Here is a 16,233-nt window from a genome sequence, read left to right as displayed (position 1 = left end):
CTGCCGCTATGATTGGCTCTTTCCGTCAGATTACGTCATCATGAAATTGGCCTGCTCTTTCACCAATGATCATTGCAATGTCGTTTGGGGAGGGAAAAAAATTCGCGGGCGGCGCGGGGCATAACCGGCCGGACAACTTTATACACATATAGCTCCTTGCCATTCCGTTCACGTTTTTATACCCTCAGAATTACATTTTGTCAAAGAATTGTCGCTACTTCAAATTTTTGGCAATCAGCCCCTCCCCTCGGTTTCCTTCTTTACTCGTCATCCCACTACAAGCTTCTTTTATGAACGATTTTTTGTTTTGCAAAGTAAATTTGAAGCAAATTACTTCTCCCAAATAATTATACCACCCATAACATTGTATTGATTCTAACAAACCTATAAACATGTGAACATTTGAAGGAGTTTATTTGCATTTAGATTTAAATCAAACGTTAGTTTCAAGTTTACTTTACTGTGTTGCCTAGGTGACCTAGGTGTGGCAGATGGTGGGGACTCTGGGGGCAATTTTATTTAGTCGAGGAATTTCTTACTGCAACTTCTTGTTCTAAAACGTGGTATATGATTTCATCAGCACTGCCTATTCCTACATTTCCTTGTTTTATTTTGTCAATCTGTAATTATAAAAACTTACTTATCCGGGTCTGGCCCAAGTCCAAAACCAATATCCGTCCAAATTACAAGAGTCTGGTTGAAGGTCGTTCCCAGGGCCGAGTTCCTGACTCAGCCGACTCTTCCGTTCCAACACCATTTCCCCTATAATATAGTCCAGGAGGGAAAAACAACCTTAAATTGTGAGTCTGTTTATTACATGTATTTAGAAAGTATATACAGACAGACTGTTTTTCATCATTGCCTTTCCACTCGGTTTAGTAACTGAAGTCGTGTATAGTCCCAATTGAAAAATTAGCACAATGGCGTTGATTATCCGTTTCCTCTTGATCTTTCTGATCGTGAAGTCTCAAGTTGAACTACAAGTTGAAGCTTCCAGCAACCAGAGAACGGTTTCATGTGATGTAGATACAAATCGTAAGGTAGACGAGTTAAGGCGTATAGTAGAAAACTACCTAGTCATTCTTGAAGATGAAGTCAGAAACACGCAAGACCAGGTGAAAGAGCTCAAAGTTCTAATGACAGACGATCAAGAAGGTGTTTCCCCTGAGTGCACCGAGCTAGAGGACACAAGACGGAAGGTCGATGAGCTGCAGGTTGCAGTATCGACCAACCAAGAAACTGTTTCATCTGAACTTGAGGACGCCATAATTAAGATGGAAGAGTTGAAGGTCACAGTCGCAGCAAATCAAGAAAAGGCCTCCTCTGAAGTACAGGGTATAAGACGACAGTTGGACGACCTACAAGTCTCTCTATCTACCCTGGTGGAATTTATTCATGGTAGACGTAAGTTTGATTTGTTTGCAGTCATTGTTCGGTTACTGTCAAGTTTCATTTCAATATATGATTTTTTATTTATCATGTGAAAACACATGAAATTTGTTATCCATGTAGTACATGTCCACGTCCGCGCGGGAAGAATAATTTCCAATTGATGTTTCCTAATAATATATAAGAAAACACATTCTTAGAAGCGTTACCGGTAACCCTCCTTATAGTCAAATTTTTGGTGAATCTATATTAAATATTTGTTCATAACCGCAGTACTTCGAAGTGAATGGTTACCAAAATGCATTCCACGTTGTTCTTATTACCAAAAGTATAAAATATAGAAGGAGCAAAAAGTTTCAAAAAAATACATCACATTAGACAACTATTGACACCAATAAAAGAGAAAGTTACACAAATTATAGTCGAGTCTATTATCTGACAAAAAAAACTACTGTTAAAACTATACTAAGAAGGCATTTAAGGATCTGAGGGTGGATAAAGACAGTGAACAGTCTAGCTGTTTCCCTTTATTAGGTGTTCGGGCCAACAGCCCGGAACACCTCTTATTTTTGTTCGGTTTTTTTTTAGGTGTTCGGGCCAACAGCCCGGAACACCTCTTATTTTTGTTCGGTTTTTTTTTTTTATTGATACTTCTTCTTCTTCTTCTTCTTCTTCTGTACGTCCCTTGTCCCCCTACAAAAACATCTTTCCAAACGTCGTATGAACTTGAAACTTCACACATAGTTAGATATTTATTAGGAGAAGAAACCGTGTGAGTTACGTCATGATGACGTCATCAATTCTTGAGTTATGAATATTCAAAGTTTATTAATTCAAAAAATCATAACTTTTGATATACATGAGGGATTTTTACAATCGAAACATCATCGGAATCGTCATTGAAAACTCCGTAAACGCCTCACAGACATGATCCCATTTTGATGTTGTCTTCCGGCTCAAAAGAGAGGTTGAAAATTTCAAAATTCACGTCTAAAGAACAACGTAAATCCCCATTGGTATGTGCATAAACATTGCACGTGTATTAGCGGTGCAGCAGAGCACGCTCCAGTGATCGTCCATTCTGCTTATTAGCGGCGATTGTCCGCTAAAAAAAATCACATTTCCCAAGCACATATAAAGTTGAAACTTCACACATAGTTAGATATGTATAAGGAGAAGAAACCGTTTGAGTTATGTCACGATGACGTCATCAATTCTTGAGTTATGAATTTTCAAAGTTTATTATTTCAAAAAATCATAACTTTTGATCTACATGATGGGTTGTTACAATCGACACATCATCGGAAAGTTCGTTAAAAACTCCGTAAATGCCTCGCAGACGTGATCCCATTTTGAGCTCGTCTTCTGGTTCAAAATCGAGTTTGAAAGTTCACAATTTCTTGTATAAAGAACTACGAAATTTCCCCATTGGTTGTGCGTAACACTTGTGGCGTACACGTGTAGTGTATTAGGCATAATTTATTTGGTGGCATGCTGCCAAGTTTGTTGTACTCTGTGCCATAGCGTGATATGCATAGAGCTATATAGCTATGCAGAACGCTGCGAAAACGATTTCATTTCAATCTTCAGCGTCAAATTGTTCAAATGTTACCCTTCTGATGGCTTAGTGGTCAATGTGGAATTGAAGACGAAGTTTCGCTGAGATGGCCACCTACTTCAGTGATTCATGGGACTTTTAATTATGTGAGAAAACAACAGTACAAAATGACGAACATTGGTCATGTTTTGGTTAAACACCGAGAAGAATAGAGACGTTACATCGATCGACCACTCCCCCCGGGTGAAGGGCGTTTTGGGCCCACGGAATTCACGTCAGTATTACGATATCTATTACTTCTTGAACTTAGCATAATCATCAATTGTTTTGATTATTTGTTAAAACAACTATCCAAGTTATTTTGAGTTAAATATTTTGAAGAAAAAAAATCTCTGAAATAACATAAGCCCTTTCAAACTTTCTCTAGTAGGAAAGGACGTTACGTAAACTAATCTATTTCTACCTCCATGCACAAACATGGATGTTACAATACAAAACATTCAAAGAAAACAGAATGGTTAAAGCATAAGGCCCAAGCAATTAGGAGTGGTCTTGCTAAAATAAACTGCCGGATTAAACAAAACTTTAGTACAAACAAATCAATAAAACAATCCAGATTTTCACCTTCTTCTTCTCTTCGTCCCTTGTCCTCGAACAAAAGCACACTTCCCAAACTCGCATGAACTTGAAACTTCGCACATAGTTAGATATGCATTAGGAGTGGAATAATGTGTTAGTTAGGTCATGATGACGTCATCCATTCTTGAGTAATAAAAATTCAAATTATTATTTCAAAAAATCATTATTTTTGATCCACGTTTTTTTTTTTTTACTTTTTTTTTTTAAATATTATCAATAGAGCGCGAAAAAGCTTCATGAAGAATAGTCTTCGTTCAAGGCGGTTAAAACATACATGCCCCTTACAGTCTTTTCTTCAGTCGTCAGTCAATATTTCCTAAGTTCATATTTCCTAAACTACATAAGCTATTTTGACAATCTGTACATCATATGAAAGGGCTTTACGTACTTGACAGAAATGGATATGTTGGTGAACTTTCGTTGACCTTTTGACCTGTTTAAACGGGAAGTGACTGTGAAATGATTTGAAAGGGCGTGGTTTATTGTCTTTTAGGTCGAAATAAACATCCTTTGATGCTTTACCATCACACCATACAAGTCTGGCAAAGGTCTGGTTTAAAACAAATATTACCGATGACGTCACTAAACATACACTTTTACTAGATGACGTAATCATGTGGTTTTGACAGTTTTTGTAATTTGAATCATTTATTACAAATCTTGAGAACAAAGCAAGGTGTAATATTTGTTTTTTAATCCAGGCTTTTACTCCCGGAAACCGAACACCTTGAGTTTGTTCACAAACTCTCAATCTCTAGTTTTTATTGATACTTCTTCTTCTTCTTCTTCTTCTTCTGTACGTCCCTTGTCCCCCTACAAAAACATCTTTCCAAACATTGTATGAACTTGAAACTTCACACATAGTTAGATATTTATTAGGAGAAGAAACCGTGTGAGTTACGTCATAATGACGTCATAAATTCTTGAGTTATGAATATTTAAAGTTTATTAATTCAAAAAATCATAACTTTTGATCTACATGAGGGATTTTTACAATCGAGACATCATCGGAATCGTCATTGAAAACTCCGTAAACGCCCCACAGACATGACCCCATTTTTATGTTGTCTTCCGGCTCAAAAGAGAGGTTGAAAATTTCAAAATTCACGTCTAAAGAACAACGTAAATCCCCATTGGTATGTGCATAAACATTGCACGTACATGTAGGCATACACACAACGTGTAGTGTATTAGCGGTGCAGCAGAGCACGCTCCAGTGATCTCCCATTCTGCTTGTTAGCGGCGATTGTCCGCTAAAAAAATCACACTTCCCAAGCACATATAAAGTTGAAACTTCACACATAGTTAGATATGTATAAGGAGAAGAAACCGTTTGAGTTATGTCACAATGACGTCATCAATTCTTGAGTTATGAATTTTCAAAGTTTATTATTTCAAAAAATCATAACTTTTGATCTACATGATGGGTTGTTACAATCGACACATCATCGGAAAGTTCGTTAAAAACTCCGTAAATGCCTCGCAGACGTGATCCCATTTTGAGCTCGTCTTCTGGTTCAAAATCGAGTTTGAAAGTTCACAATTTCTTGTATAAAGAATTACGAAATTTCCCCATTGGTTGTGCGTAACACTTGTGGCGTACACGTGTAGTGTATTAGGCATAATTTATTTGGTGGCATGCTGCCAAGTTTGTTGTACTCTGTGCCATAGCGTGATATGCATAGAGCTATATAGCTATGCAGAACGCTGCGAAAACGATTTCATTTCGATCTTCAGCGTCAAATTGTTCAAATGTTACCCTTCTGATGGCTTAGTGGTCAATGTGGAATTAAAGACGGAGTTTCGCTGAGATGGCCACCTACTTCAGTGATTCATGGGACTTTTAATTATGTAAGAAAACAACAGTACAAAATGACGGACATTGGTCATGTTTTGGTTAAACACCGAGAAGAATAGAGACGTTACATCGATCGACCACTCCCCCGGGTGAAGGGCGTTTTGGGCCCACGGAATTCACGTCAGTATTACGATATCTATTACTTCTTGAACTTAGCATAATCATCAATTGTTTTGATTATTTGTTAAAACAACTGTCCAAGTTATTTTGAGTTAAATATTTTGAAGAAAAAAAATCTCTGAAATAACATAAGCCCTTTCAAACTTTCTCTAGTAGGAAAGGACGTTACGTAAACTAATCTATTTCTACCTCCATGCACAGACATGGATGTTACAATACAAAACATTCAAAGAAAACAGAATGGTTAAAGCATAAGGCCCAAGCAATTAGGAGTGGTCTTGCTAAAATAAACTGCCGGATTAAACAAAACTTTAGTACAAACAAATCAATAAAACAATCCAGATTTTCATCTTCTTCTTCTCTTCGTCCCTTGTCCTCGAACAAAAGCACACTTCCCAAACTCGTATGAACTTGAAACTTCGCACATTAGATATGCATTAGGACTGGAATAATGTGTTAGTTAGGTCATGATGACGTCATCCATTCTTGAGTAATAAAAATTCAAATTATTATTTCAAAAAATCATTATTTTTGATCCACGTTTTTTTTTTTACTTCTTTTTAAAAATATTATCAATAGAGCGCGAAAAAGCTTCATGAAGAATAGTCTTCGTTCAAGGCGGTTAAACATACATGCCCCTTACAGTCTTTTCTTCAGTCGTCAGTCAATATTTCCTAAGTTCATATTTCCTAAACTACATAAGCTATTTTGACAATCTGTACATCATATGAAAGGGCTTTACGTACTTGACAGAAATGGATATGTTGGTGAACTTTCGTTGACCTTTTGACCTGTTTAAACGGGAAGTGACTGTGAAATGATTTGAAAGGGCGTGGTTTATTGTCTTTTAGGTCGAAATAAACATCCTTTGATGCTTTACCATCACACCATACAAGTCTGGCAAAGGTCTGGTTTAAAACAAACATTACCGATGACGTCACCAAACATACACTTTTACTAGATGACGTAATCATGTAGTTTTGACAGTTTTGTAATTTGAATCATTTATTACAAATCTTGAGAACAAAAGCAAGGTGTAATATTTGTTTTTTAATCCAGGCTTTTACTCCCGGAAACCGAACACCTTGAGTTTGTTCACAAACTCTCAATCTCTAGTTTGATTTCCTTTTGTCCCCAAGGATAAAGACATGCTCTGGGTTTATACAGTGCATATCACATTGGTTTCATTGGATACAATGATTAATTTGATTGATTTCATTGGATAAATTTGCAGTGACGTAAGCTTTTCATTGATCCCAATGGCCCGAGGTCAGTTTTGTCAGCTGCACTATTCGGTCATCTGCATGCATGTACATGTACATACAAATATGTTCATGTATGTACGTAAGATTTGACTGCGAATCTCTATGTAAAATGAACACGAGAGGTCAAAACGTGTTTTTTTTTTTAGGAGGGGGTTTCATAGGCTCGCCCCAAGTCAGATTTTCGGTGTCACAGAGACTGTTCTGTCCCTCCGCACATAGGTCGGGGGGGGGGGGGGTAGAATCTCCTAATGGATTCTGTCCGCTAGAGGGGAATTTGTCCCTCTCTCATCTTTTTATGACAAAAAAAAAATAAGTTATTTTATTTTTATATCTTCATCTATTTTGCCTCTGTGCGACACTTGTAATCTTTTTAGACAATAAAATAAGAAATGTGTTGTTCCTTCTAGTTCAAAATGCTCTATTTTGTGGAACTGTGTGTAGTGTGTACATTGCCTGCTACCATGCTAGATGTGCGCAGGGGTATTATCCCGTGTGAGCCCCTGTGATGACACGAGCCTTTTTATTACTTCCCCCAGCATACACAAATGCATTGGGGCGGCCGACAGGAACTGCTTTTATCTTTGTACAGTACGTCCGCATCTGTTCATGGATTCACGAAAATTTCGTGTAAAATAATCTTGAAAATAATGATTTCTCAAGGTTAACGTTACAAGCCTACGTTGGTACAAGTCTTCGAATAGTTTTGTTTCTATTGCTCGCAACTTTTTTGTTTTAATGTCTGACTGTCAAAACCATACCGAAAAAATGTCCTGCTGAATTTCAGCGGAGGCGCTCTGCCTGTGGGGCGCATTCTCCGCGTTCGAGGACGTAGGCCTATGCCCGTTAAGCACGGCAGACAGAACCTATATATAACGAGACACAGTTTATCCTAGGAAATAGTCTGCGGAAAAGACCAGTCGTGTGTAATACCTCTAAAGTTTTAGTTTGTGTATCCTAATAAATAAGTGTTGTTGCTAATTGTGTTAAAGACACGGTACACGTTTGGTAATTGTCAAAGACCAGTGTTCTCACTTGGTGTATCCTATCATAAGCATAAAATAACAAGCCTGTGAAAATTTGGGCTCAATCGGTCATCGAAGTTGCAAGAAAATGATGAAAGGAAAAACACCCTTGTTTGACGAACTTCTGTGCTTTGATATGAATAACAGACTTCTAGCTAAAAGTCTTTTATTATTTGAGTGAGAAATTACCTCTTTCTCAAAAACTACGTTACTTCAGAGGGAGTCGTTTCCCACAATGTTTTATATTATCAACAGCTCTCCAATGCTCGTTACCAAGTCAGTTTTTAAGTTAATATTTGTTTTGAGTAATTACCAAACGTGTACCTTCCTTTTAAAGGCTTTAGACAAGTTTGTGAAAATACATATTGTGTAATAGTTGTTTTTGAAGCCTTGTTAAAGTATCTTAAATTTGTCCAAAACACGTTTATAGAGACTCAGTTTAAAGCGCTGGACACTATTAAATCCTCAAAATAAAATTATAGCATATAAACTTACTTGGTATATAACGAGCAGTGGAGAGCTGTTGGTAGTATAAAACATTGCGAGAAACGGCTCCCTCTGAAATAACTACGTTTTTGAGAAAGAGTAATGCAATGCCTCAAATTCTATATAAGTAATTTCCTCTGAGGTTTGTTAAACCCTGAGATGTGACATGTGTCACATCTATAAAAAAAACATTTAAAAAATTGAAAAATTTAAAACCCCTCATCAAAACAACCACCAAAGCCCACAGTGAACTCCGTGTCACATAATAGCCCACTCTTTTGACGGCTATAGAAATTTTAGACAAGGTCATGACCTCTTGAAGTTTGACGAAGACACCATACATACTTGTACGATAATATACTTGGCATTTGGACATTTTTTTTCTCTAGAAATTATGTTAAAATGCAATGATTAGAACTTATAATAATGATCAGTATATAGTAGAGGTTATGTAAAAGAAAAAATTAAGGGAAAATATTTTTTATTTCTAAAGATATGGGTGATTTACAAATTATGTACACCTGTGTCACATTGGGCATGGAAGACATGCCTAAATAGCGTCTGTGTGGCAAATCAGTAAGATCCGGACAATGAGTTTGGCGAAATGGGTGTGTTCTCATCATAAAGTTATGGTTCTCACTTGTACGTTCTCAAGTGTAACGCATGACTTATTCCAAATTAGCCGATTTTGGACCTATAAATGTCACACTGACCATGTCACACCTTGTGTATTACGATATTGCGCTTTTCTAACTCTGCGTATTGAGCTAATGTACTATTGCGCAAATCGCATTTGTGTGATACCTAATAATTAATAGTTAAAGACGGCCTCCCTTATCGTAATTGCAAACACCATACAGGCTGTTTAAAGGCACTGGATAAGTTTGGTAACTGTCAAAGACCAGTATCCTCACTTGGTGTACAGTATATCAACAATATGCATAAATTAACAAACCTGTGAAAATTTTGACTTAATTGGTTGTCAAAGTTGCAAGAGAATACTAATAAAAAAAAAACCTTGTTGCACAAAACGTGTGTGCTTTCAGAAGAGTGAGAAATAACCTCTTTCTTAAAAACTACTTGAGCAGGAGCCGTTTCTCACAATGTTTTGTACCATCTACAACTTTCCATTGCTTGTTACCAAGTAAGTTTTCATGCTAACAATTTTTTTTTGAGTAATTATCAATAGTGTCCAGGCCTTTAAAATAAGATGAAAGAATTGTTGTGATGCACAAAATATTTCCTGTGGAAAGCGCCCTCATGCTGTCAAAACCATGGTCAATTGACTAGCCCTTAATTCTACCGGCAGATTTGGAGCTCAGGGAGTGTGTACTTGACTTTGGTTTAGGCACCTACCAACACGGTGACACCTGGGATAATAACTGCTCTACGTGCGAGTGTGTCGACGGAGAGGTAAAATGTGGCCCAGTTGTATGCCCGGCGTTGTTCTGCGAGAACCCTGTTACAGAGCCAGGACAATGCTGTCCGAAATGTGGAGTGCTAGGTACGTAAAAAAAATCATCCAGGCCCAATTTCATAAAGCTGTTAAGCAGAAAATACTACTTGACAAGATTGTTTTGCTAAGCTATGATTGAGTGGTGCACAGTCACAACAATCTACACTAATTCTGGCTGGTAATCTGTTTCTGTTAAGCAATACTTTTCTGTGCTTAACAGTTTTTGTGCTTGCAGGCTTTATGAAAATTGTGCCCCAGTGGTTATCTATTTATTTCAGAAATGTTTATTACTATTATTTGATTACACACCCAACAGCAAAATTAGCGCCAATAACGGGGTGAATAGGTCAATAGGAATAAGAAGAAATGTTAATGTAAGAGAGAGAGACGGGAAGGAGAGAGCTGGTCCTCTACTTAATAGGACGAGCATTCGCCAAAATACCATCAAATCATAATAAACGCTATAACTTATAGTATAAGCCAATTACGTTTTTATGAAAATCTCTTCTATACAGGTTTTAATACTTCCAACCCATAGAAAACATACAAAAAGTTATAACACTACAGTATACACTACATGAAGCCTATTACATTACACAGTGCGCAAAGTTCACAAAAAGGTCAGCACACACAGAGGCTAACGTGTGTGACGGTGCTGCCTGGCATACACACATTGTTTTACAAACTAAAACGATCCAAATGGAGAGCTACAAATCGCAATAATTCAGGCATATATGAGGGTCAAAGCACAAAATAATACTCACAAATATCTCTTAGAACTTATCCCTCCCAGATAATAGGTTTTTTTTAGGAGCATGGCCAGAGCCACGCTCCCTATAAAACTAGAGAGAAATCCAGACCAAATAAAATGAATTGCTCTTCCAAGTCGAAAGCTATAGAAAAAGAGACTGATTATCACGTGACAATCCCAAAAGTTAACTTTCTACAAGTCCAACACTGAGGATGACTTGGGATCCCTACGTGACTTGGGAAAACCCAATGGGGGAAACCCCTGTGATCAGGTAGGGACTGAAAACCCACTCTAAATGCAAGGCTCTGGTCTGATCCGAACCGGGGTCCACAAAGGGAGGGCATGGGCAGAAACCACTGAGCCAAGTCAAATTTGCTTATAAGAAACATTACAGAATTGGTTTTCGCTAACAAAACAGTTGCTGGCCGTGTAAACACTTTATGTAGTCCACCATATGCATAGACAAACCTGTAGAAGTTTGAGATCGATCTGCCGTCTTGGTCACGAGAGAATAGTGAAAAGTCGATTACAAATTTTGCATTGCATCGATGCCAAAATAAAATGAAAACGCTCACTGAGCGATAAACTCCAAACACGAAGTTAGCTTGTTCATTTCTCATCAAATATGACATTTCACACAAATATTTTAAGGAATTTTTTCAACTATCATTATTAGACCGTGTAATTTTTATGTAAATCTGTGATCTTCGCGATTTTTGTTTCTTACCAATTCTGTAACGTTCCTTTAAATAAGTTGAAAATTACTTCAACAAATAAAGCGATTTCAAACACAAATTCTATAAAATACCACTCATGTTGTTGTTCTAAGCTACTTTTTGTGCTTAAAGGCACTGTACACGGTTGGTAATTATCAAAGACCAGTATTCTCACTTGATGTATCCCAACAGCATAAAATAACAAACCTGTGAAAATTTTGACTTAATTGATCATTGAAGTTGCAAGAAAATGATGAAAGAAAAGACACCCTTGTTGTACGTGTGCTTCCAGATAGGAATAAAGGGCTTCTGGCCAGAAATCTTTTATTATTTTAGTGAGAAATTACCTCCTTCTCAAAAACTGCGTTACTTCAGAGGGAGTCGTTTCTCACAATGTTTTATACTATCAAGAGCTCTCCGTTGCTCGTTACCAAGAGGTTTTATGCAAATATATATTTTGAGACCAAACGTGAACAGTGCCTTTAAGCAGCTCTATGACAGAACCTTTTGAAGACACTCGCCCCTTAAAAACATTTTGTAATAATATTTCTTTGAATGTATCAACAGCCGGCTGCTTCCATAGTAACACTGAGCACCAGAGTGGTGAGACGTGGGCGGATCCAATCCAGTCGTGCATCTCCTGCACGTGTTCCAACGGTTTTGTATCATGTGGACCAACAGACTGCTCTCTAGTCAGGTGTCCTGATCCAATTAAAGGCCAAGGAGACTGCTGTGGAACATGTCCAGGTAATGTATAGCCAGGAGCGGGATTTCAAGACAATAAAACTTTTTTGATGAAGGTTTTTTTTTTTAGGTTTAATATCTGAGATCAGATCAAATAATTAAACGTGATGAAATTTAATTTTGAGAAAATAGAATTAGCTGTTGCAAACAACTTACCAACCAAATGGACCGAGAGTATAAATGCAAAAAAATAGGTAATGGCCTGATGTTTCGACCCTAGCAGAGTCTTTCTCGAAGGCTAAATGACAACACAACAAACATGAACAGGTAACTAAGTGAAACATAAGCAGTGAAGTGGAAATACATGAATGGGGTTAGAAAGCATACATAAAAAAGCAGGGGGTAAACAATGAATAGGGGGACAAAAAGGGGGGGGGGGTGAAAGGAAGGGACTGGCTTGACCACAAGCAAGAAGATGGAAACACAAAGGACAACATCAAGGGTGGTGAGGTTGGGTAAAAAGTAGTTTATTAGTGAGTGAGGCTCAGGCTAAAAGGCTATGGAGAAAAAAGGAGACGGCAAAACAAAAGGTTAATTAGTTGTTTCCTTCTTGGATGTTCAGACCATGGGGTTGATTGGTCTGAAGGCGTCTAATCCAGAGTTTCTCCCTACTCAAACGCACAGTCTCTCTGTGGTTGCTTAGTGCCTCTATGCCCTGTAAGATCATGTCAGAAATGAAGTGATTAGGAAGATTGAAGTGATGACCTACAGGTGTATCTAACTTTTGGGTCTTGACTGTAGATCTGTGGCCGTAGAAACGCCTCTTGAGTGTAGTTCTTGTTTCACCTATATATTGAACACCACAGACTCTGCAAGATATGAGATAAATGAGATTAGTGGTGGTGCAGGTGACATGACCCCTTGTCTTATGGGTGGTACCGCCGGTGTTACTGGTGAAGGAGTCCGATTCCCTGATGTGTTGTCTACAGACGATGCATTTGGAGATGTTGGAACACCTAAAAGTTCCCTGTGGTAGAGGGGGATTAACATCATTAATGGGAGGGACTTCTGCTCGGACAATGAGATCCCTGAGACTTGGTGGGCGTCTGTAGGCAACTATGGGTTCTTCCTGCACAGCACGTTGAAGTCGATCTGATGTGTGAAGAATATGATGGTTAGAACTGGTTATTTTACGAATGGGAGGAAGTGAGGGGCGGAAAGTGACAACACAAGGAACTTTCCCCGTAGGACTCTGTTGTTTCTTGGGTCCTTTGGACCTGTTCATGTTCATGTTTGTTGTGTTGTCATTTAGCCTTCGAGAAAGACTCTGCTAGGGTCGAAACGTCAGGCCATTAACTATTTTTTGAAATTTAATTTTGATGTCTTTTTAAAAATTGTTCATTTGTTTCGGCTTTTTTTCTAATTACACTTTTATCCAGATGTAAGCTTCGGCAGAACTCGTCTAGAGCTGTACGGCGTCACCAACAACTACGGCCTGAAACTGACTGTCGACATACTAAACATCGAGCGCAACATCCAGGGCACCGAAAACTGGAAAGTCAAACTCTGGAGCGCGACACGCTCAAACGGCGGGGGCGCTAAGACAGAAATCATCAAGCAGGCATTGAACAGCGATCAAGCCAGTCAGACGATCGAGGTCGGCCAGGACAAACTGCGTTTCGATAACCTGGAGTACGTCCGTGATCTCGGCAATCTGCCCTGCATTGCCTACCCTTACGTCTGCGCCGAGTTCTACATGACGCGTGCCGGCTATGACTTGTACACCACCAGCACTCTTTTCGGCGATGAGATTTCTACCATTTGCCTGGAGGTGTGTTAGGAAAAATATCTGTTGATCATTCCTTTGATTTAATAAACAAATGCTTTTCATAACGTGTTCAAATACAATGATTAGAGATTGCCTTTTTTGGGGGGGGGGGGTAATGATATTGAATCCCAAAGGAAATTTTCACCAGATATAAACTTTTTGTTTTTTAAGAGTAACTTTCAATAATTTTACAAATGTTTCACAATAATTTCCACAGATATTTTCACAAAAAGTTAACGAATGAAATGGACACATAGCTGATCTAACCATAGATTGAAATGTATGTACTCATTTATTTTGCACACATTATTTGACACTTTTAATATACAAAGAAAATATACCAAGCACACTGGTATAAAAGAGTCTGCTAGGATCAACATGTGAGGTCACTAAAACTTCTTTGCACTTTTAATACATATTTTGACAATCAATGAACATTTTATTCTTGAACATTCAGTGTAACGTGTGCCATTTTCCTACGATATGTAAAGTATTTACGTTTTAGAGAATCAGTACGTAGTCTATTTTCTTGTTTGTTGCTTTCAAATAATATGTACAGTGATCTTTGTTGTGTGTTTTCAGCCCCTCTGATTTAGAAAATTTTATAAAGATAACATGAGTAGTGATCACAATGATCACAAAGGAAACGTCATTTAGTAAAAATGGATTCCTACATCAGATTAAGGCACAATCAGATCTTGTTCTGTAATTTCTTCAGTAATTCTCAAGATTTGTTTTTAATTTTACTTCAAAAAGGGTAAAAAATGCCTAAAACTTGATGATCTGGACACCTTAAATACAGTTGATGGAAGTACATGTACATGTACACATTTGCCAAAACAATTTTTTGTTGTATCCCACCGCTGCCACCGTATTTCCAGAGAAACGATAGGCTTTTAGGGATCCAGAGGTCATTATCGGTTCCGGTGTCGCATTCAATTATGTCCTCTATGCAATACTATCCGGAGGACATTATTGCATATGCAATAATGTCCGCCGGACGGTGTTGCATTATGCAATCACGTCCGCCCGGACGCTGCTGCATAATGCAATTGTGTCCGCCCGGACACATTTGCATATATGCAGTTGTGTCCACCCTCGTGCTAAACCGTCCTTGCTGTAAATTAAACGCCCTTGGTCGACAGAACACGTTTTTTTACAAGCTAAGTACATGTCATGAATGACATGGGAAATGTTCGGCCGTTGGGTATTCGCTGCAATCATAAAATACGTGAATATTCATGCTGCATACATACTTAGGTTCAGTGCATGCATGGAGGTAGTTCTACCTCCATGCATGCAAGCTCGCTTACGCGCGCACATACATGTGTACAGTCATGTACATGTCCACCGGACGTTTTTTGCATAGCCCCGGACACGTCGATTGCATATGCAAAAGTGTCCGGAGCGGACAGTATTGCATGGCGGACACAATTGCATCTGACACCGGCTCCTTCAATGATTTTGCGGGACTTTGTTTATTGAACCCACACAAACAACATGTGAAGGGGGGAAAAACCAACTTGGAAATTATCTAATGCTAAAACATATTTCTCATTCAGCAATCTGTTTTAACAGAAGTAATAATTTAGCCATAAGTACCCCTCTTGTTTAAAAGTATCAAGATCAGAGATTTTTTTAGACTGACCATGTCAAACCAAATTTTCAAGTTTTCATCGTAAATAATTTCTCTTGTTTCTTTTTAAAATAAGCCATGAGGGGCGATGTTTTTTAAGGTTTTCATACTTGAATTACTGTTTTACTGTTCAGGAAAACTAAACAACCATTTTAACGAGTGTAAACATGTATTTTGTGAAATGTAATAAAACAGTTTCTGCAAACAGGAACAACAAACACTAGTTTCCATTCAGTCAGTTCATCACTGATGTACATAGGTGTGACATCAGGATGTTTGTTGGAGTCAAAATAAACGGGTCTTGAAGAGGAGATTAGCTTTTGCCGTTATTAACGATGAATTTATTCTCGATCTGGAAACGTATAGGAGATTTCAGATTCCGTTTAGTGATGTTGTCTCTCTCGTAGCCTAAGGATTTTGAAAGTCAGTGTAATTTGTAGAATCTCGGACTCGCATTGAACTAATATAATACATACAATTCTGACATTAATTATTTATAGTTTTCAATTATCCAAACAAGGTCAATATAGCTCTTTTCAGAGCCAACACTCCTCCCTGATGAACAGAGATTTGCACATGATTGTACCAGCAAGTTTTCTATTAATAGTTACTTCATTTTAACCACACCATGGGCCTTTATCACATGGCAATTCGACCCTGCCGGCTTAAAACGGCCGTGTAAGAACTCTTCGCTACCCTTTTATTCCCTTATTAAGCATCACGGTCAAGTTTGACTGTGTCTGTACATGTTGTAAAGCCCTCCTACCATGTTTGGTGGTGGCCAAGCGGTCCAATTTGGTCCAATCCATGGGTATCATCTACACC

At 38.1% G+C, this 16,233-nt stretch overlaps 1 protein-coding gene across 1 annotated transcript; it reads left to right on the top strand.

Moving 5' to 3' along the window:
- The first annotated feature begins 804 nt into the window (after positions 1-804).
- On the top strand, positions 805-15,643 carry LOC139934476 (uncharacterized). The gene is made up of 4 exons (XM_071928724.1): positions 805-1,404; positions 9,647-9,841; positions 11,828-12,007; positions 13,384-15,643. Exons 1-4 carry the CDS (start codon positions 921-923, stop codon positions 13,782-13,784), a joined length of 1,260 nt encoding a protein of 419 aa, XP_071784825.1. The 5' UTR covers positions 805-920; the 3' UTR covers positions 13,785-15,643.
- Positions 15,644-16,233: the final 590 nt, after the last annotated feature.

Source organism: Asterias amurensis, chromosome 3 (assembly GCF_032118995.1).
Source record: "Asterias amurensis chromosome 3, ASM3211899v1".
Lineage (NCBI taxonomy): Eukaryota > Metazoa > Echinodermata > Asteroidea > Forcipulatida > Asteriidae > Asterias > Asterias amurensis.
This window is presented reverse-complemented; position numbering and strand designations above follow the sequence as displayed.

What these genes read in the sequence shown, in the direction of transcription:
- LOC139934476 (XM_071928724.1), top strand. Translation starts at nt 921, where the DNA reads ATGGCGTTGATTATCCGTTTCCTCTTGATCTTTCTGATCGTGAAGTCT. An exon ending in GGAATTTATTCATGGTAGAC is followed by an intron (nt 1,405 to 9,646) that starts GTAAGTTTGATT and finishes TTCTACCGGCAG; the next exon opens with ATTTGGAGCTCAGGGAGTGT. An exon ending in CTGCTGTGGAACATGTCCAG is followed by an intron (nt 12,008 to 13,383) that starts GTAATGTATAGC and finishes ACTTTTATCCAG; the next exon opens with ATGTAAGCTTCGGCAGAACT.